This window comes from Sturnus vulgaris, chromosome 4 (genome assembly GCF_052056855.1).
Source record: "Sturnus vulgaris isolate bStuVul1 chromosome 4, bStuVul1.hap1, whole genome shotgun sequence".
Classification (NCBI taxonomy): Eukaryota; Metazoa; Chordata; class Aves; order Passeriformes; family Sturnidae; genus Sturnus; species Sturnus vulgaris.
The window spans coordinates 35,157,388-35,179,417 of NC_142246.1; the positions used below are offsets into that span (position 1 = coordinate 35,157,388).

The 22,030-nt window shown below is 33.9% G+C and overlaps 1 protein-coding gene across 1 annotated transcript in view; it reads left to right on the plus strand.

Annotated features, from left to right (window-relative positions):
- Positions 1-22,030, plus strand: part of GPM6A (glycoprotein M6A) — a 113,892-nt gene that overhangs the window by 53,571 nt on the left and 38,291 nt on the right. Inside the window, exon 2 of the mRNA XM_014884002.2 lies at positions 21,480-21,672. Within this exon, the coding sequence (XP_014739488.1) occupies positions 21,480-21,672 (193 nt within the window). The remainder of the gene's footprint in view (positions 1-21,479; positions 21,673-22,030) is intronic.

A 22,030-nucleotide genomic window follows, 5' to 3' on the forward strand; every position in this document is an offset into this window, starting at 1 on the left:
TCTGATAGCAAAACTGTGCTTGAGAACTGAATATGTGTTAAATATTTGATGAATTTCATATTATAGTAAACTCTATTTTCATTTACTTTCTCTGCCACCACCTCTGTTCCCTTGCTTAGAAAATAGTAAATGCATTATATCTTTAAATTATTCCTTCACCCTTGCATAGATAATCTCAATTAAACCAGCTACAGAAAATCTTTGTCTTATGCATTTCTTTGTTCATCCCATAGTGTCAATGTTTGAAAGCTGTTTATCAGACTTACAACAGAAAAATAAACAATTGTAGATTATTAAGCCTGCCGAGAGAAAATAAGCTTACTGTAACAGCTATAGAGTATGCATATAAAATAAAATTCAGTTAGAGCCACCTAGCTGACCCAGTCTGTGGACTGAAGACCTTCTGTGATGATTCAGAATCTTATCACAATGATGCAAGAATGAGCTATGTGTTTTCAGAGGACCTATTGTGAGATGATAGCACATTTAAAGGGGGCAAGAAACAATGAGCTAAAATATGACTGTAGCTCTTTGGGACATTTCTGATCTTTCTTCTTGCATAAAAAAGCAGCTTAGGCATTCTTGTCAGTGTACACTGGAGAGAGTTGGCCAAAAACTGAGTGGGTTTCTCAGGTGGATTTTGGAGCTTGTGCTGCTCTGTGATGGCACAACTGCTCTGATGAAATACCTGAGTTTACTGCTGTACATATCTGTATGATTTAGAATTACAGGAATTTAGAAATACAGAATTTACTGTCTCAAAATAAAAAAGTTCATCAAATCATGAAAAATTAGCTATCATTCTGTGAGAAATAAATATCAACTTTCTAAAATAGATTTACGTTTTTCCTTTGAATGTAACCACTAGTCAATTCTTTGTGTTCTGCTGTGTTTTTGAACTGACATTCCAGTTTAGGAATGACAGAAGTTCATCCAAACAATATGTTCCTGTGAAATATTTTATTCCCATTGAACTTGCCTCTTTACAATGACTTTTTAAGCAAAAAATTACTGATCAGTCCAACTCTTTTAAAGAAAATATTCCTTTATTTTTCGATTATCAGCAATTTTGTAAGCTTTTCTCTAGTGGTTTGAGACAGAAATGTGTCTAGGTATCAGCACCACACTTCACAGTGACATACTTTTTCTTCTGTATTCTGGAATCCTTTCTCTTGATCTGCAAAGCAGTGGAAAATGACACTATGTTATTATGTGTTTTGGGCAGACTTAATTTGGCTTAGAATTCTGTAGGTTAATTTTGCATCATTATAAAAAAGAATTGCCAAAGCACTTTGATATTACAGCATGAAGGTGTATATGGGGCAGTGAAGAGGAAGGAATATTGAGAAATAAAAGATAGGAAGTACTTATAATATAAAAAATTATATTTTGAAATAGTAAAGGGCAAAAGGATCTCTCTTTGGTCTCACAACCTAATTGAATTTCGGTAGTGACCTTGGCACTAAAATTTTTCAAATAATGTGAAATTGTTCTTGAAATGTTCTAAAAAATTTTTGTACAGTGCAAATAAGACATATATGAATTCCTTGTGGATGAGGTCTTAAGAACAGGTTTTAATGAAAAAACTAGCCAAAGAAATTTAATAAAATTTAATTTACATTGTGTTGGTTCTGTCCACTGAATAACTAGTGAAGTTGTGTTTTATTCCATCCCTAGCTGCCTTCACAGCCCTTTTGCTTTTATTCTGTAGTACACTTGTTCAGGACATACATAATCCATGGAAAATGCTTCTATTGCTAGGAAAGATATTCCTGGCTATTGGAGAAACTGGACACTGTAAACTTAGGAGAACTCTAGAGAAGAAAGAAGGGATCCCAGGCAAAAAACAGCTGGGGTTAGGAGAAAGTAAAGTGCAGTGTGCCTATACTCTGACAGCTGCCTATGATCAGTCAAAAAAAGCAGCATTGCTCTCTTTCATGTTCTGCAGGCAGGGGAAATATTGACTTACAATACTGGGTTAGGTAATAAATATTTTTTCATAGCATAAATCATTGCAACATGCATATATTTGCATTTTGATAGAGAAAATCATGATGACTAATTGAGCCTATGTTTTTCTTTTAGGATCTTTTTTAAGGTAATATTATCTGCAACTGTGTTATTATGGATGCATAAAGTAGTAGAATGAAACTATTCCTGGAGATTAAAAAACTAGTCTTCTAGATTATGTAGTTCTTAGAGACTTTTGTTACTGTACATCTCCATCTTACCTACAGTTGTCACACAAATGCCTACAGCTAAAATACAGCATAATGAAACAAAAGAGTATAGATTTGGAAATGCAAACTGCACAATTGAAGTAGGTTCTAACATTTTAACTGATTTTGACAAGCAGTAAGTTCATATTTTGTTGCCAATGTCACTGTAAGTTTATTTCTCATTTGCTGAGACAAAAATGTATGGTTTTTACTAGAAGATTCTTAAAGTTCCTATAAGTTTCCTATGTAAATAACTCATAACACATTAACCTTCCCTGATTGCTCTGAGTATTTGGAACCTTTGAAAGATATTAGTCTATTGAAAGAATTTGTTTTGAAATTTTATTTTAGATAACAGTATTAATATTGGTTCTGCAATTTCAACAGTATTCTAATCTAACTTGTTTCTTAATGCAGGCTAGCTTTCTTTTTGTTCAGTTGTTGTCATTTTTTACTCATCCTATTTTTAAAAACTTTTGTATTTGTATTTCTCTTGTCTTTGTAATACTGGTGCACGGATGACTGCAGAAATATTTGTCTCAGGAGGACCTGTATTGTGCTGCTGCTGACCTTTAAAAGGTCCAGGCTTTTTGGATACTAGTCAAGTGGAGATTTTCTTTATCCCTCAGAAAAGATATTCCTAGAGGTCTTGAGAACAGAAACCAGAAATGTCTATTGGTCAATTTTGTGTGTGTATGCGACCAGGAAAAGAAAACATTTCTAATGGAGAATTATAATCCTTTTTGTCTTTGCAAAAAGTAATTATAACCCTCTTCTTTTCAAGAAAGTGTGTGAGTAGATTCTTTTATCATAAAAAATTAACCGGAACATATTCAGTGATTCTTGAGGCCCATCTGGCATTGGACACCAGTGTAATGGCCAGGAATAGCTTTTCAGGCTGGGAAACTGTATGTGTGACAGTGTACCTTAACACTCACGAGAAATAAGGGTTGCACCAGACTCCCTGGCATTGTACTGGGTTTTTACTCTGGTATAAATCTGCACATGGAGCAGAACGTGAACAAACACTTTTGTGATACTTAACCGTCCTAACTTTAGGTATGTGGGAGTGGGCATCATCTAGAAAATGAACTGTTTTCTTTTTTTAGTGCAATTTTGGAGCCCATTCAGCCAGCATAGCTCTTCAAAAGCTTGTTGGTAGGAGTCTTTCAAGCTGTAGTAAGGTTTAAAATAAAAAAGGCCAAAGAAAGAAAAAACCTACAAAAACCTTTCATCAGCAGAGCTGCAAATTGTTCCATGCTGAAATACCATCTGCTCTCCAAAAGAAAGGATTTTTACTAGAATGCAGTGTGTTTGGATGAAGATACACCCTACTGTGTGTTTTGCAGTTTTCCTTTGTTGTATTTGCCCCACCATATTAGATACTTTCTGAAGTATTTGACTTCTTTATTAAATATTAGTTGAGCGGATCTGAAATGTACAGTTTCTGTCTGAAGGGATGGCCAAGTTTTAGAAGGATTCTTACATTCTTTATCAGCATCATCTAAAGCATTATATTGACCTTTTCATGTCTCTTTAGAGTGATTTTCCTCAGAAGGTTACTATTTGAGAAAACAGAAGGAAGTCTTTTAAGGTCATTTAGATGAGCTCACATAAACATATTGCCATTTGTGCTTTGTGGAAATGAGCAGCTTTCTGTCATTAGAGGACATATACTTGAAAATTCATTATGATTTTTTTTACTGAGCTTACTGAAATTTATTGGCAAAATGCAGTGCCAACCTTCATGCATTTGTGCTATCCTAACCTACCGAAAATTTGTGTGAGGGTCTGATGAAAAAAAAATCATGATGGTTTGGTTCTGCTGGCTCTCTCTTGTCAGAATCTTAAAATGTATGAAAGTTAGATTTATTTGCAAATACTGCAAAGATAAACTGTCTGTTATTTTGTAACCAAATGTTTAGAAAAAAAGCATTCATCTTTTATACCGACAGCAAATACAAGTTTCTAGCTGTTATATTTGGCAATTTATGGAAATTGCAGATTTTTCTTTGCTTTTCTCTCCCAGGAGAACTGCCCTTTAATGAAAATTTATTTGCATAAAACTAAACAGTTACTCATATAATGAAAATTGCTTTATATTGTATGTTTGTCATTCTTTCATGGCTCAGAGCCCAAGCAAACTTAAGAAAAAAATCCAGTTGTGAGCTTACTGATTCTAAAGATGGGTTTGTGGAGGCCACCATGTGGTTGCAGGTAATGTTTATTACAGTTTGTCCATTGGTTTATAAATTGAGTTTCTTGTGTTGTAGGAGAAGCATTTGTACTCATAAATATTACTAGCAAATGACAAAAAAAAGTATTGTCCATTTCATCTGCATTATCTTGTATCTTGTCTGGTCTCTTGGCTTACTCAAGGACCCCTTCAGTTTCTGATTCGGTTATTGAATTTCTACTCAAAGGTCTATGCAAATAGTGAGAGAATTTTGCTCCACTCAGACTCTTCAGTAGTCTGTAAAGCTGAGTCTGCTGGAAGTGGCCTGAATTTTCAGTTTACCAAGTTTGATAAATAAAGATTTGTAGTGTTTCTCATAGAGAAAAATAAATAATTTATTTTTCCCAATATCTATATTTGGCTATGTAAACCCTCATTAGTATGTAATGTTAAATAAGAACAGGGAAAGGGATATGAGAAATTATGTAACTGGAAAAGGAAGATGTTGCCTGTGCTGTATTTAGTGCCTGCATGTGCTATTATATGGAATCTAGTCAGTAATGTCTGTTTGGAATCTTCGAGGTGTTATATGTAAGGTAACTTTGTACCTTTGCTGGAACTCTAAAATTTACCCTTTAATATACCCAGTAAGTACAAATCTGCCTCCCTGAGTATGCATCCTGCATCCACACTGAAATTTGCCCACCAGGAATTCTCTAGCTATTCAAAGAGCTACTGTACTCACAGCGCTCAGTGAATTTTGTTAGCTACGCAAGGGAATAATTTACTGTAAATTGATTTTTTTTTTCCATCATCTCTTTGGAAAATTTCAACAAGGCCAGAAAGCAGATGAAATCCCTGGAGGCAGCTGAATTCTTTTTCCCTGTGCTGGTGTCTGTAACCTAGCCTGGTTACTATAATCCCATGGCTGAAAGCTGATTGGAACAACCCAAGGAACACACTGATATTCTCCTTGCATTAAAATGGCAAAGAATGTCAGATTGTATCTTTTATAAGAATGCAGTGGATTAACTAACAGTGATCTGAACATAATTTTGGAAATTTCCTATGATATTTATCTGCAGCATGTGCAATTAGAGTCAATAATAGTTGTTACAATAGAAGTTAGAGTGGTTTTCATAGTGCTACCTTAATGATGTTTGCCTGCAGCATACAGAGCTCTGAAATCTTGACATGGGGAGAAGATCATTGATTATGGAGAGAATTTTCATGCATCCATCTGTGCTCAGGCACTGTTAGATTTGGCTATGTGTAATGAAAAAGACTAAAGGATTGGTTTTCAGTAAACTAAGAAAATAGTCTTGTAAATCCATACCAACAGTGTTGCAATGTTAACAGAAAACAAAGTATAACTGCAGCATCTTTCTAACATTATATGCATGAGTTTTTTGCAGTTTGCTCATATTTTTTATGTCTTAGCAAACAGAGAATATTGTAACTTTCCATGCTGATAATACCCTGTTCAAAAAATGGAAATTCTCAAATCAATATTGTTCCAATAAATTAAATAGTAAACCAGTGTTCTGGTTTCTGCTGTCATGTATTACATCTGGTTATAAACTCTCATCAAAATGTAAATGCCAATAACTTGCATATTTCTCTTATGCATAGTTAATCAGTTAGTCTTCAGGTTGTTGGTAGGCTCTTCATTAGATGACATCTAATCAGAATATGTGGAGTTCACATAAGTTCAGTTTTTAGCCTATTTCCTTTCATATGCATTGAGGATTTTGTCTACAAAACACCTCTCTTCCAAATACTTGGGTGTTTCCTTATATGATGCTCTCAGTTCCGTGTCATGTGTTTCATGTTCAGCAAAGGCATAGTCCAGGTACTTGGCAAGTGAATCAGAACAAGATTGTCTAGAATTCAGATAATATATGTAATTACAAATGAAAAGTTCAGAACTCTTCAAATACCTCCAGGTGGAACAGGTAATGTAGAAGGCAAAGTAGGAAGGTTGTCTAAGCTTTGCTTAGAATTCATTGGAGAAAACCAGAAATGGACAATTATATAATCAACCAAAGCCTGCTCCTCTCATGTTTCCTCGAAGTCTAAAAATACAAGGAGCATCACTTGTCCACTCTGTACACTACTTCTCTATCCTGAAACAGCTTAAGTTGTGAAGTCTCAGTTTCTTTTGTTAATTCAGATAAATCACTTGACTTTATTAAAAAAAATCAAAAAACCTGCGAACTTTAATTTTGGCTTTATTATAATCTTTTATATAAAAATAGATAAATAAAGAAAGATAGCTTAAATTTACACATCCATTTGAAAATGCTAAAATATTTTAAAAACAAATAGACCCTCACTAAACTTTAAAAAGTCTGTGAAAATTGTATCCAGCAGATTGGTTTAAAGGAACATTTTTCTGGAATATTTGGGCAAGTGGGTGAAAACATTGCTCAAAATACCTGTCAAAGTAGTCAAAACTCTTTTGCCTGGCTATATAGCCCTGTGCAGCCCCTTCACTATTGCAAAAAGGGCTGTAGTGGCAGTCAAAATAAATGAATTATCTACTTGCTGGTTGTACGGATTATACTGGATCACAAAGAATCTGGTTCTTCCTTTTTAAAAATGTTGTCCATATTCCCATAGTGAGTACTGTGACTGTGGCCTGTTATCACACTGCAGCTGCTGTTGAGTTCTACACAGCTTTGTTCTGACATGTGGGTGATGAGTTTCCCATGTAAATGTAGGTGAAGGTGTGTGCCTGGAATAATGGCATTGCAAAACTTACTTGAAATCCCAGACAGAATGGCCTAGACATAACTGCCATGGACATAAAAATTGATACAGCAGAAAACACATATTCTCCAATTGTTTTTCAGAGAAAGCCTAGAGGTTAACCTAAATGAAGTTGTATAAATACTTATGTATAAGTTTGGTATGGATATACACACATATCCATATCTTTTATGTTAACAAATTATTTTTCCTCAAATGCATTTGTCTGTTTTATTACTTTTTTTTTTTTTGCCTCAAATCTCTTTGTCTGTTGACCTTTTCACTTCTTTATTTTTTTATTTCCCAGGAGAAAAATATATTGCTCTTAGCAGAGTGTTACAATGAGGAGACTGTATAGGAGCTCAGTAAGACTTCCTGAGACTGTGACCTTTTTTAATGCTAAATGGTTTACCTCTGGAGATAGATGTGCTAATCTAATTTAATTAGTGCAGAAAAGCTGCAATGAATTAATTTTGACAGTTTCAAGTTTAAAAAAATAGTAGTTGACAACTATCATGTCTTTAATTTTGGTGTAAACATGTACATATTTTCAAAAAACGTACATTTTTCATTTTCAGCGGTTGGCACAGGACATATAACAGTGATGTTTGGTAAAAAAACACTTCTGTAAAAGAGAAAAATGTCTTTTATTTGTATAGTAAAACTACGTGTTCCTAAAATATCTGTTGTTCCCTTTCTATAGTGATTTGCTAATCACCAGCAAACTTCATAAGATACCTTATATATTACATTATAATACAAGATATTACTTATATTACATTAGAATGCTTTCAGGTTCAAACTTTTTGAGATTATGAGAAAATTAATTTGCATCTCAAAGACAAACACACTACTTGAAAATTTTCTGTTTAACCATAATGACTACACATCTTTTAAATAAGGAAAATCCAATATAAATCTTACATACTAAAGATATTGTTTGAAAGATAAAGTACTAATACTTCTGTGAAATATTCTTTTAAACTTGTTTTATTATATCTATGGTTTCTATGCAAATGTGAGATATAATTTTGATTTTTGCATTGTTTGATTTCTCTCTCTGGAGCTGCTTCAGTGAAATAATTTACTGGAAGGTAGATATTTCTGGCTGTGAAATGTGAGATTAGCAAGCACCCCTTCACAGTGGTGTAGCTGTGAAGAGCTGCAGAGCTCTCCAGCTGTAGAGCAAGCTAGCAGAAAAGGAGATGCATGAGAAATGAGAGCCAGTCATCATGGATCCTGGCTGCTGTACAGTGCTTCTTTATTTCAGGATTGGCCTTTTTCTGTTCCATATAAACTTTTCCTTTCCTTAGTATTTGGAATTTTATTATTATAAAAACCACAATTTATAATAATAAAATAGTCTAAAGCCAACATAAGCTGTACTCAATGACTGCAGGCATTTCCTATTTTAAAGGAAAGGCATAGGAAGGGTGAGCTGGTATATAGATATCAGATGATATCTACATCTAGAGGTGTAGGTGGAACTGCATCTATTTGAGCTGTTAGGGTACTGCTGAATTTCATGCAGTCTTGTAGATTGTATTTTGTGCAAGTCACTTGTAGACAGGTTTTATTCTGCATTATTTGAAATTTATTTCTTTCTAAAGAAATTTTTAAAAAGAAAACTCTAAGTTACAGTCTTAATGCAATTTTATGTAAGGATTAGGTTGGTCTGACTTGTTCTCATAATCAGTGGTTAAAAAAAAAGATTAGTAGATGTCTGCCACTATTAGGATGAAAATGTTATATGGCAACTCTACTTTCATTTTCTAGCATGTTTGCCAACCTGTACTGTCTTTGGCCTTTCACAGATCTTTCCTTGCTTTTGCATGGCCATCTTAAAAATAGTTCCCTAACCTTATATTTCTATGAGGAAAAAAATAATTACATCTAAGTATATTACAAATGAACTTTTGGGAAATGAGAAGGTAGTATTTCATGGCAAAGAAGCAGGTGAGTTAGATTAATATGAAATATGATTTCAGAGTCTGTTCTTGAAATTGAGTTTTCTTGTCTTTGTGCCATATATTATTTGTAAAGGTTTTTTAGTATCTTAATGTACAAGTATAAATGCTTTTTCCACTTTATGTAGAGAGTGAAAATGAAATGCATTCTTAATGCAGATTTATCTTGCACTAGATTCTATTCTGTTTGGTTGAAAGCCATTTTCCTCAATACAGTTATTCATTCCTTTACTTTAAAACTTGTTTTTACATTTAATACTTGTTGAGTTTTCTGTTCCTGCTGGAGTCAGTAATAAAGGCTGTTTAACTCTTGTGGGAGATAGCTTAGGTTTTATTTATATGGGCTTTTTGAAGCTGGTAGAAGTTGGTTGCAAATGTTTCTGTTCAGAAGAAATACATAACTTAATCTGAGGTCTTGGTAGAAGGAAACTTAATGACTCTGTTCCAATAACAAACCTTCAGTTTTATATCACTAAGATTTTTAGTTGTAGAATTGAGAAATCATGTAACAGACCACAGAGACTTTGCTTATGACTTGCATCTTTCAAGTCATTATCTATAAAAAAAGAAAGTGAAAATTTGCACTGACTAAATGATACCTGTAGATTGTTTATTCCAAGTTCATTAGCTTCTTATGCTCGTGTTTTATTTATGGCTGCAAATCTACTTATTGATAGGTTCATTGGTGTTTTTAAATCAGATTAAGCTGTTAATTACTATATAGAAGAGTTCAAGTAACATATTTTATAGTGTTATATGCATTCATATATTTTTTTAAAAATATGTACAATGGCATTAATTACTTCATAAGTAGTCATGTCTTGAAGGATGCCCCATCATGATCAATGTTTTTTTCCTTTCTGAGGTGTAAAAGTGACAGTCGTATAATGCTTCCATTAAAAGATTATGGGTTTATTTCCAGACAGAAATATTCAGAATATTCAAACTATCATACTGAAGCTTTTTGCAATTCCTTTTTCTACTACTTTAGTCGAAGATGTTCTACCCATTTGGATAGTAAATATGACAACATGTGCATGTCTGTTTGATTAAAGAGTATCTCAGTGCCTTGGAGAGGAGTGGTGAGCAAGGATGGAGAGAGAAGAGGGAAGCAATGCTGTGCTCCTGCTGCTCATTCCTCACAGCAGATGAGCTTTCTGTCTCCCAGCTTTGGAGAGAACTAGCAAGATTATCAGCTCTGATTGTTTCTCAGGCAGATAGGTGTTCAAGGGAATAGGAGTAGCCAAGATGAAGACAGCCTGAGGGTAAAGGAAGCAGATGAAGCAAAAAGAGGCTTTTGAGATATAAGTGATGTAAAACATGAGGACATTAGAATCAGAAGTTGCATATGATGTAGAATAAAGGGAAAGGGCTATATAATTCCAATTAAATTAAAGTTTTAATTTTTACCATTTTTAAAATCTGGGCTTTTTGAGTTCTAGAAATCTACTGCTTTCAGCTAACATCTGTACAAAATACACACCCTAACCTCTTCCACAGTGGAAGCATTTGTGAGGTAAAAAGATCATTTATGGAAGCTGAATATTTGGTATTTTATTCATATTCTTTTGACCACTATGCCCTGCATAGCTGCTGGAAAATTTCCTGAGATCAAAGTATTTGCATCTTACCTCTACTTGCATTTGTGTTATTTCTGAGTTTTAACCACGAAGAATTGGAAATGACAACAACGTGTGCTCGCTTACATAAATGTAACTATTCTGAAAAATCATATTAATCTTAATCTTATCAAACTGAAAAGTCACTTGGCAAATAACCTGGTTGTTTCTGTGTTCCAATACCTGAAAAAAAAGGAGGATGCAACCTTCTCTAAAATAAAGGTGTGTAAAACCCACAAATACCTATTAAATATGTAAGAGGTTTGTAGAACATTCCATTTAAACAGACGAGTGCACAGAAAATTCATGAAGCAATGCTTTCTGGGTTTTCAAGATTTGAATTATGCACCAAAAAAAAAAAAAAGAAAAGAAATGTAGCTTAAAGCCAGTATTACTCAACATATCTATGAATGATAAAAAAATAGTGTAGAATTTTATTTCTGTACATACTTCATAGTAGCTTTTCCTTTGGGAGAAATAATTCTGTTCAAGGCTGAGGAAAAGAATTGAAGGATTATGAACTCTAGATGAGAGAGATGAAAAGGATACATAGTTTCTGGTTTTATGATCCATGGCTTTGTCATTCACTTTATAATTAGAGTAGTAAGTGTTGCACAGAACTAGTGTACAAATTATTGTTTTTAATTGAATCAAAGCATAAAAACTTATAATTGTCTTAATCATCCTCAATGCATTATTGATATATATATAATATGCTTATAACCCATTTATTAACAATAATAAATGGTTAATTTAGTTGATGTACAAATCTTAGATACATGATCTGTGGAGTGCATGTACTGGGCAAACTCTTTGAATTAACTGACCCCCATCTTCATTACTTATATCATGTTTGTGAAGCTAGTTTGTTTTATTCCTGTCCCTTTAGCTTTAGAGCGATTTTGAAGCTGACAAAATCTGTCTGTGTTAAATCAGCCAGAAAGATTTTTTAAGATTATAAAGATTGACTATGTTATGCCTGAATGATTTGTATTTTAAGCAGTGACTGCTCTGTGTCAGTAACTTTAATACTTATTAACTGGCAGATTGAGATCTGTCTCATTAAGCAGCAATGAACCTAATGTACTGAAGACTCTAGAACAGCTAATCACAACACAGTTTTCTGTACATTGTTGTAATCATCAATGCCCAAAATATGAGTATTCATTTCTGAATACATACAAATTTTTGCATGTATATAATTAAATTATTTTGATGGATACTTTTCAGAAAACTTTGCATTGGTTTACATTGCAAGCAATGCCAATCCTAGTAAAATCAGTCTTCCCAAGCATGTATAGGTCCCTTTTCCAATATTTGCTCTTAATAATGAGTTTCTTTCTCACCAGAAGCATTACCCCCTTGTGCAGAGAAAAACAAAACCATGGACATTTATAAACCTCTCATGTGTAAATTTTTTTCATATGAGTGTGAAAAAATGAAGGTATCCTGTCAACTGGTGCAATGTCATCTAGTTCTGGATACCTGCGTCATATTCTGTATATTTTCTTGAAGTTGTGGTGTTAATTTGATTTTAATTCAATTGGACAACCCATAGGTTTTCAGCCAAGCACATTCTCAATACCTTACTAAATGGAGGTACCTAAATAGTAGCTGAGCCAATTTATTTGACAAGCTGTGAGGTGTGCAGCCAGGAGCTTTTGCCTAAATTAGTTCTTTGTTAGAATTACAATTGACAGGGCTGGGAGATGTAGCACTGGTGCCTTAAAGGAAGCATACAGCATGCAGGATGATCATTTACCTGTCCATCAAAGCAGAAAAAAACCCAAAAACATAGAGTGATGAAAAGGTTAGTTTCCTGTCTAACTGGAAAAGCAAATGAGGCATTTTTACTTTAAAAAAGTATTTCCAGTCAATCTAAGGTAGCTTCCCTTTGTTGTTGAGAGTTATGGAGTAGGAAAGAAATACAGAGTAACTTTTCAGGATGTTGTGCAGTCTCTGCTAAAGCTTGGAATGTACCTTCACTACATGAAACCTAAACCTTTGATTAGGACTCATGATGAGACTTTTCTGCCAAGCCACTGTTTCTCTGGTGTCACTATAACTTAGATCTGCATTTTGCCAACAGGTACTAATCAGATATACTGCTTCACACTGCTCTTTTATTAATGTGTGATATCTAGGGATTCTCATCATTCATTAGAGTTATGCAACTTCAACAAATACTTTGGCAGAATACTTTGGTGCAACAGAGGAAGTCAACAAGATAATTGATTATTGATAAAAGAGTACAGTCCACTATGATGGAAAATGGATTTGTGCATGTGTATATATGAATATATGTATACATTTATCCATATTCAGCAATCCTAAGCTGTGTTGATCATTCAGGAAAAGAGGCTGTAGGTAGCCTATTTGAGTTTTTTTCCCTCCAGATTTCAGAGCAGTTAAAATGGGTGGAACAGGGAAGCTTGTTTGTTATCTTGGGAGAAGTGCACACATGTGACTCCTAAACTAGGAGAAAGAGAGGATCTCTTCTTCCTTGCTGTTTGTTTTCATGCTTTGAGCTTCAATGAGAATTAAAATCATATTTCTTTATGTTAGCTGTGTCTTTAAACCTATCTGAAAACTTATTTTTAATATAATGTAGCTCAAATATAAAATACATCTTTAATTTGGCCCTGAAAGTTTGTCATATCAGTTGATGACAACACAGATATTGTAGGTCACTTGGCAAGGTGGAATGGCTAAACATAGTTGTTTGAATAGCTAAGTGTTATAGATGGAGGCTTCTTGAAACAATAGTTCTTCTCATTGGCAAAGTAGCTTGTTTCATTTTCCTCCAACTCTACATTAGGACAGTGAATTATTAGGTATCTGTATAATCAATCCATTTGAGATTTAATTGCCTTGTGTATAAGTGAAGAAATTTGTTCAATGCATATGATGAAAATGCAAATCTAAGTTGTATTTCTGATGTAGTAGGTACCATGATTATTAGTGATCTTGCTGAATTCCCTTTTTTTCTGTAATGAGTACTCTTTTTTAAACACTACAAATTGAACAGGGGTTTTGAGTGCTTAATAAGGAGCAAGGGAGAAGAACAAGGGACAATTCTGGATGAAATCATATCTAATATTAAACAGTGTACAGAAAGTGTACTAATTCTATTACCCTTGTTCAGGTTTAATTGTTATCTGTTACTCAGATCAAGACAGAATCCATATGAGAAAGGGAGGGAGAGATATTGTGCAATGTACTGTATTTTATTAAAATACTATGTAATCTCCAGATCCCCATATTTCAAATGAAAATAACCATGAAATAAAGAACTTTAAAATTTACATATACACTAAGGATGAAAAAGTTATCCATAAATGAATTTGTAAATTAGGTCTTTGAGGGTCTTAGCAATTTTGCTGCACAATTTTCTCTTCTAAAAATATTGGTGCTGCTACCAGGAGGTTTTACAAACTTAAAAATAAAAAAACCTGCTTGCATTCAATGAAACACTTGAATTTACATTGGACTATTGACCTAGGCTGGTATTAGAATTCTAAAATCTCTAACCAAAACTTCTCAAATAATGAAGTTCAGTTTAGAAAAGTTTCTGCAACAATGTATTTTCCTAATACAAGTGCTGAGCAATTTTTATGGTTATAGGATAGAGTAAATGAGCAGTTGATTATTTCAATTTTTTTAAAAAAATGGTAGATAAAACTGAGCTGAATTCAGTTATGTTCCTTAGACTGTGACTCTATTCCTTTTGATTTAATGACTACAGAGAAGATTCAGAATATTATCTGCATTTCAAAACATGTTCAAAGATCAAATATTTTAACGTCTATTGCTTCAATTTAAAATGTTTCAGCATTCAGCCACATAAGAAAACATCATCTCTTAAAGCTGTTGTCTTGGTTTGAAAAAGCCAAGACAGCTGTCAATAAAGATGTGAATTTTTGTCACTAAGAATTCCTGACATCCATATTCAGCTCTTAAGGCTGCATTTTCAGACTACTTTATCACAAGTATGAAATTTTTATTTTAATTTTTGTTTTGAAACCTCTTTGAAGGATTTTATAGGGTTTTTTTTATGTTACTGAAAGTACTTTGTATCAACCTATAGACAAAATGTAGTAGTAAATAAGATGGAAAATTGTGGGGTTTTATGCTGCAAAATTATAATTTTTGTTGTTGGCCTAGGGCCACTGGGGGATATCTGTGTGCAGACCTGGTATGTCCATGGTGAGATAATCTCAGTATCATTCAAATATCTGAAGTCATATACTTTTTATGACTAAATTTTTCTCTAAGTTAGAGAATCAGAGCCTGGGTGGGATGGATGTTGCAGAGGTAAATATTTTGTTGCTTTTTTGTTAAGGGAGAAATTGTGTGAGATGTTACAGAACAGTTTCTGACTGCAAGTTGCAGATGTTGATTCTTCATATAATTCCCTGGGCAGCAATGTTGTCCTAACCAGTCCACAGAGGGGGTTTCTGGGATTATTTTTTAAAATGCAAGGTAATATAAGCACAGTGATCTGGTGAAAGGCTGGGTTTGTGGGAGCTGCTTCCAAGATCCAGCACAACCAGACTGTATCTCCACTGCTTAAAACTGTCATCTGGGCCAGTGGGATTCTCATGAGCAAACACACATTATAGTGATTTTGACAATGCCCAGTGTTAGGTGTGTCAGTTTAGCTGGTGGCATTTTGCGTCTAAATAAGAAAAAGTCTTTATCATTCCTCTTAGCCTTGGTCCCACACTGAGTGCAGTAACTGAAGCAACTATTAACTGCAGAATGACTGTAAAAGCCTAAGGACTAACACTTTCATTTTCAGTATTAGTTGATATCTGATTAGCTAATATCCAATTACGCTGTGGAAATAAGTCAAAGTAGATCCAGTAATTATACACAATTAGATGTGTAAAAGGATACCTTCATATTTGTTGGGTTTTTTTTGTTTTCTTGCAATTAGTTGCCTATTTCCTAAAATCCTTTTGTGTCTGTCAGGGCATTACTCTTGCTTTTCTACATATCATGTTTCTTACAAGTGTTCAATGTTTAGCTTACTTTTCCACTGTAGTCATAGCAGAGAGGAAATCAGAATTAACTTTGTGGTAAAATTACTTTTTATTGCTTGACAGGTAATTCTGTAATTGTAAGCATTCTTATTGAAGGTTAATCTAAATGAGAAATCATCTCTTGAACAAGATTAAGAAATAACTTCAGTTGTTAGCATTACTGGCCTACTTGTGAGTAGATCTTGTATAATGGGAGAGGGTGGAGCAGAGTGGGGATGTATTCCATTAATGAGCCTGGGACCAATCACATGGGATTGTGTTTACAGCACTCCTTGAGCAGGTTTTCCAAATGAAAGTACAGGGGTGATCTTTATGTGATTCATTCCCAAATGTTGCTTCACTTCATTTGCAGCTTTGTAAAACCACATTGTAAATGTCTTGTCTTTCTTCTGTCCTTGGGACAGTGTTGAGGGAGCTGGATTCCTTCTACCTGCTGCTATACTGGGATGTCCTGGGGACCAGTTTCAGATCAGGAATTCGTGCCACATGTTGAGTAATTTGAGGGTGTAAGATATAAGTAAAAAGTGTTGCTTTTTGTTCAATTATGTTTTGATGACTGTGTTTATCAATTAAAATATTACATAACAGTAGCTTGACTTGAGGTTAAGTCTAGCTTAATAGACTTCAGAAGTAAATCTGCATGTTTCATGATGGGGCTGTGAAACTGTATTTGAGTTGATTGGCCATGAAAGCTACGTGACAAGTGGTACAAATTTAGATATGAAGAAATGCATGTCTAGCCAGGCATGGAAGACACAGAAGATTTTGTTATTTTGTTTTCTGTTTCAAGTTTATGTAGTTCTCTGGCATTTTACTTGGACTCTACTGTCCTGTCTTCTAATATTAGATAGAAAACTATTTAAGAAAAATAATTTAAAGAAAAATGTTATTAAAATGTTGTATATTCTTCAGAGGTACTTGCTCCCATTGGAAATTAAATTAGCTGTGATTAATCAGTAATTCTTTGGACATGCAGTTGTGTCTGATTAATCATTTAGGTGTTCCAGCTGCAAATGAGTTGGAAAGGATGAAAAAAACAAAACCAGAATATCCTTCTGTATTTGCTGTGTTTACTTTTTATATATATATTTTTAATATTGATTTTCTTCATGTTAATATCTGGGGTGAATGGGTTTTCTTAACCATTAATGTAAAATGCAGTAGCATAACAGCATTCCAAAACTGGTTCTGAAATCATTGATTTAACTTCACTTTCACAGACAGAAGTGGCATGAGATGTAAGTCCTGAATCTTTTTTTTTTCTTTTAAATATACTGAACAGAAATGGATTGAGTATTTTATTTGTTGGCTATATGTCCTGATCTGCACTGAGGAAAAAGAGTTCACATATCACTAACACACGAACAAAGAAATTATTGTGGTGATGCAATTTGTGTGCACAATTAGATGTAAATCATGGGGAAAATTTCTTCTTCTCATCAATATCTAAATTTTTAGCCTTCTTAATGTAGAGATTGTATAAACAGAAAGTAAATTCATTTTGGGCTGATGCAATTGAAAATATAATAGAATATTTACATCCAAGCCCCAGAAACTAAAGAGATAGGCACAGATTTGCCTGTATAAGAAAGTTTAGATATCTATATCAGTAATATTTCTGACATAGACAGTAATATTTCTACTAAGAGGAACAAAGAGGTAATTGTCTATGCGATTTTTGTTGACTGGAAATGGATATATGTAATGCAACATTAATGTGTTGCATTTTGGTAACTCAATATAGCCAATATTTGGAGTTTTATTTTATCCGCTTAAAATAAAATTTCTTCTCTTGTCATCTTCTGTGTATTTCTTGACTAAATTTTCTCTATGGAATGATTTTAATAAAATAGAGAAAAAAGAACAGTACAGGCCTTCATGTTGAAAACTACAAAAAAAAAGGATAATGTTTATGATTACTTCCTACAGTTTTGGTAAAGACATATGGTCCCAGAAGATTTAGATTTTTACTTGAAGGAAAAATATTGGTACACATAAGCAAAATAAGAATGATAGATGCTGAATTATATAGCACAAGTTTATTGTGCAGAGTGAACAGTTTGAAAAGTGCCGAAAACTATTTGAAGATGAGAACAAACATCAAAGGAGCATGCAATCTTTTTCATCTTTCCTAGTAATTATTTCTGTGTCTGTATGTGTTAACTGCCTTGTGAGGAGGGTGTTTGGAGAGGTGAATGACTGCCTGTCTGGCACAGACGTACACACATATCTCACAGCTGAGTCACACTGTGCTGGTGAGTCAATATCACTGCGCAGGTAAAAATAGCATTTCTATTGTTCTGGTATTAAACAGCCATTTGCACATTCTGAACAGCTGAAAGAAAAGAACTGGAGCAGATGTTACCTATAGCACATTACCTTGTGTGCTGTATGAATGATGTGTAATATCCATTTTAAAATCATAGTGCTGATTCACTGGTTTTCTTTAGTTTTGAGTTGATTTGACAACACTGAAAACTCTGGAGTTACTCGTGAAGTAAGAAGTGAGAAAGGTAGTAGGGTTAAATAAATGAGCAAGGCTTTGACAATATATAATTATTTGAAATTTTCATGTGGTTGAATTAATTTTTTCCCAGTATTTTTTTATGAATGAAAAGATCTTATATTGGTGAAATATACCACTAAAAGCTTCCCTCAAAGGTTTATAAACATGAACAGTTTTAATGTGAGAGATGAAGAGAAGCACTTCACACACTATTACTTTGTTTCAGTTGCTTTACAAATTTTGAAGTGATGGGGGAAAAAACTGACTTATTTTTGATTAAATTTTTCCTTAGATTGTATATGATTACATCTATAATTTCTGCTGCTTTTACTTTGCTATGCTATTTTACTATATTTTTACACTGTTTCATTATAACAAAGTTCAAGTAATATCGCTGTCTGTGGGTTTTGATGACATCTGAATTTGTTACATCTGAGTGTGTGCTCAACCCTCATTGGAGCTAGAGAGTGAGGTGCAGCAGCTTCAGGAGGTAATGACAGCCAGCTGCTCCCAGACAACAGCACACACAACTTCCTTCCATTTCATCTTTCTCAGAAGGGGAAAAAGAAATCTTTACAAAATCTCTCTTCCTCTTCCCTGCCCCAAGCTATTGCAGTATTAACACTCCCTAAAGTCCATGTGTCCCTGAAAATATTTAGGTCTATCTTATTTTTTCATCTTTGACTTTGCAAGCCCTCATGTATCATTCCTGTTATTACCCTATTGTCATCTCTCCCCTTCCTTTTTACTTTCTCATAATAATAATAATAATAATAATAGTCAATAGGTGTACAGTGGTACTAGTTTTCTGAGGCTTTTCCTGCTGTTATTCTGTGCTAAAAATAGCAATGGGCATTTTGTGATAAACTCTGATGTCAGATAACTATGTATTGTCCCATAGTTCTTGCTCAATGAACTCTTTTTAAATATATATTTCTTAGGTTTTTTGCCTTTAAGACAGTAGATTTTCCAGTGAATTTTTTTTTTTTATTTGTGTAGGCTTTAAAACACTGAAGCATTAATCACAGTTGTTATATTAAGGATAATCATATAAAACAGGATCAAAGGTGTTTTAAGAGATTCATGCAGTTTTCTGCACGCAGAATTAGATACTCCAAAGGCATTTATACATTTTTCTGGTCTGTTCCTAAAATCTTGCACTGCTGAAAAGTACACAGAGTCCCTGAGTACAAAACCCCCATAGTCTGTCACTGAAGAAGACTCAGAGTCATCCCTGGACATCCAAAGCCTTGTGCTGTGGAGGTGGAGAGCTGCCTGCTGCCAGCACGGTGGAATGGCAGGAATTACCAGGACGATCTGCTCTTCACCCAGAACGGGGGCTCAGAGATGGAGAGGGATGGGGGAAGAGGGAATGCTCTCACCGACAAGGCTGGAATGTGTTACCCCCATGGACGAGCTGGGTGACCTGTGCGACAGGGTACTCAGCAAGGCTTTGGCAGCAGTTTAAATGTGTGGATTTGTGCAGTTTGCCTCTGGTATTTCGCAGTTGGCTCTGATACAGTAAGTTGTCATTAAACAAAAGTAGTCTCAAGCTATATCTTTCTATTTTTATACAATTGGGATACATACTTGGGTATTATTTTGTCTTTTATACATTTGGTATATTCAATGTTTAGTATGCTATATTTTTTGAATACTGCCTTCCATAATGTTACTTATATTTACAAAGTAGAAAAGGGTTTCTATCCGGGTAAAATGTGTGCATATTTTAAAATGGCTTAAACTGTTCTCTTCAGGGAATCTTGTATATATATTTATATATTTATATATATATATATATATATATATATATATATATATATATATGCTAAATATATATATATGACTATTTTTGTTCATTAAAAGGAGTAAATGGAGGTTTCAACCGACAGGAAGTTATTACTCAGCTAATCTAGGCTAAAGGAAATAGAAACATACCAAATTAAAGGAAAAAATATGAAATTACATAGAGAAGCTACATTTGAGAATTAGACATTATGAAAGTACTCATACTGTCTTTAAAGAATGGCTTTTTTCTTTTTATATATCTCTGGTTCTATGATTTAGCATAGCATAAAGCCTTTGGAACAAGTTAAAATATATTGATTGGTACCTGTTGAACAACTTATATGTAATTTTTAATTGGTCTTTGTAGGTATAAATATTTAAAATCTATATGCCTATACTTTGTTTTCCATCCAGGTCCTTTTTGCTATAAACTGGTAGTACTTGGGAGAAAATACAACTTCTGGTTACTGAGTCAATGCCTGTTTGTCTTCTCTCAGCCAGTGACTGCCACGTTCTCTGTCCCTTCAGAAGGCAATAGGAAGGGTTCCATGGGGTGTAAAAGGTCTTGTGGGATTGATGAGATTTGGAAGAGTCAGAGAGTCTGCATTCATGAAGCTAGGCAGGGTAGTGCCAGAAACTTCAGAACAATTACTGAAGAAATGTTTTTTTTATCAACTGGGCATTGTTTTAGATGCTGTGGTGCTGGGACAAGAGGCTGGCCTTTTATAACTCAAGAGCAATTACCTTCACTTAAGAAACATCACACAAAGTAAAATATATTGAGAGAAAATTCAACTATATTTTTTTTCTAATTTTAAGCTCTTTGGTGGATGTCTTTATTTATTCTTGTGAGGTATTTGAGTGATGCACAACGAATTAGTGTTGCAGGCAGGAGCAATTCTGTCGTCAGAAGAATGTCCAAAAATTGAAATAAACCTATGATATGGAAGAAATTTGACTGAATATATTTCTTTTTTCTTTTTTTTTCTTTTTTTTTTTTTTTTTTTTTTTTTTTTTTTTTTTTTTTGTGGTGGTTTTCCTGTTTTTGAGAGTCTTCCTCAGTAATCTGATAGGTAACAAGCAGGAATTGTGAATATATGTATATATTTTAACATTGTAACCTGCTCTGAATAAAAACATGAAACTCTGTGAGGAACTAGCTGTTTAACATTTCATGCTAATCAGATGGTGTGTCTACGTTTAATAGGTCAAGTAGCAACTGAGAAAACTCAGAAGTTGAATTAACCTTTCACAGGTTTTCTGTCAGTCTGGGTTGTTATAATTGACCTAAACTCTCTTTGGCCTACAGTCTTTAATTGTCAGGAGTGTTTCTCACAAATAGAACATTCTTTTTGCTTTTTTGATATAATTTAGTATCATAACCCTTTTTTCTTCTCTTTTTTTGTAGGATGCTTCGAGTGTTGCATCAAATGCCTGGGAGGCATTCCCTACGCGTCTCTGATTGCCACCATCCTGCTCTATGCTGGAGTTGCACTGTTCTGTGGCTGTGGGCATGAAGCACTTTCAGGAACCGTCAACATTCTGCAAACCTACTTTGAGATGACAAGATCTGCAGGAGATGTTATTGATGCCTTTACCCTGTAAGTTCTCTGCTCTTTTTACTTATTTCCTTTTCAAACTGATCAGAAGTTCCACAAGGGATATAAATTCGGCTTGAGAAAATATTTTTTAGTGAAAATCTTAGAAAAAATGGTTTGCATAATCTTAGCAGATGAAGTTTTGACCAAGATGATATTTTTATATTTACAAACAATTTGCAATATTATTAAATATCCCACAGTTTTAATTAATTTATTACTGAAATTTGCATCATATAATAATGATAAATCTGTTCCATGCATCCTTGCATTTAAGAAAACAAACAAACAAAAAAACAAACCCCAAGGTCCACAAAGCTCTAAATAGACAAAGCAGACTTGTGCAACAAGTAACAGATCT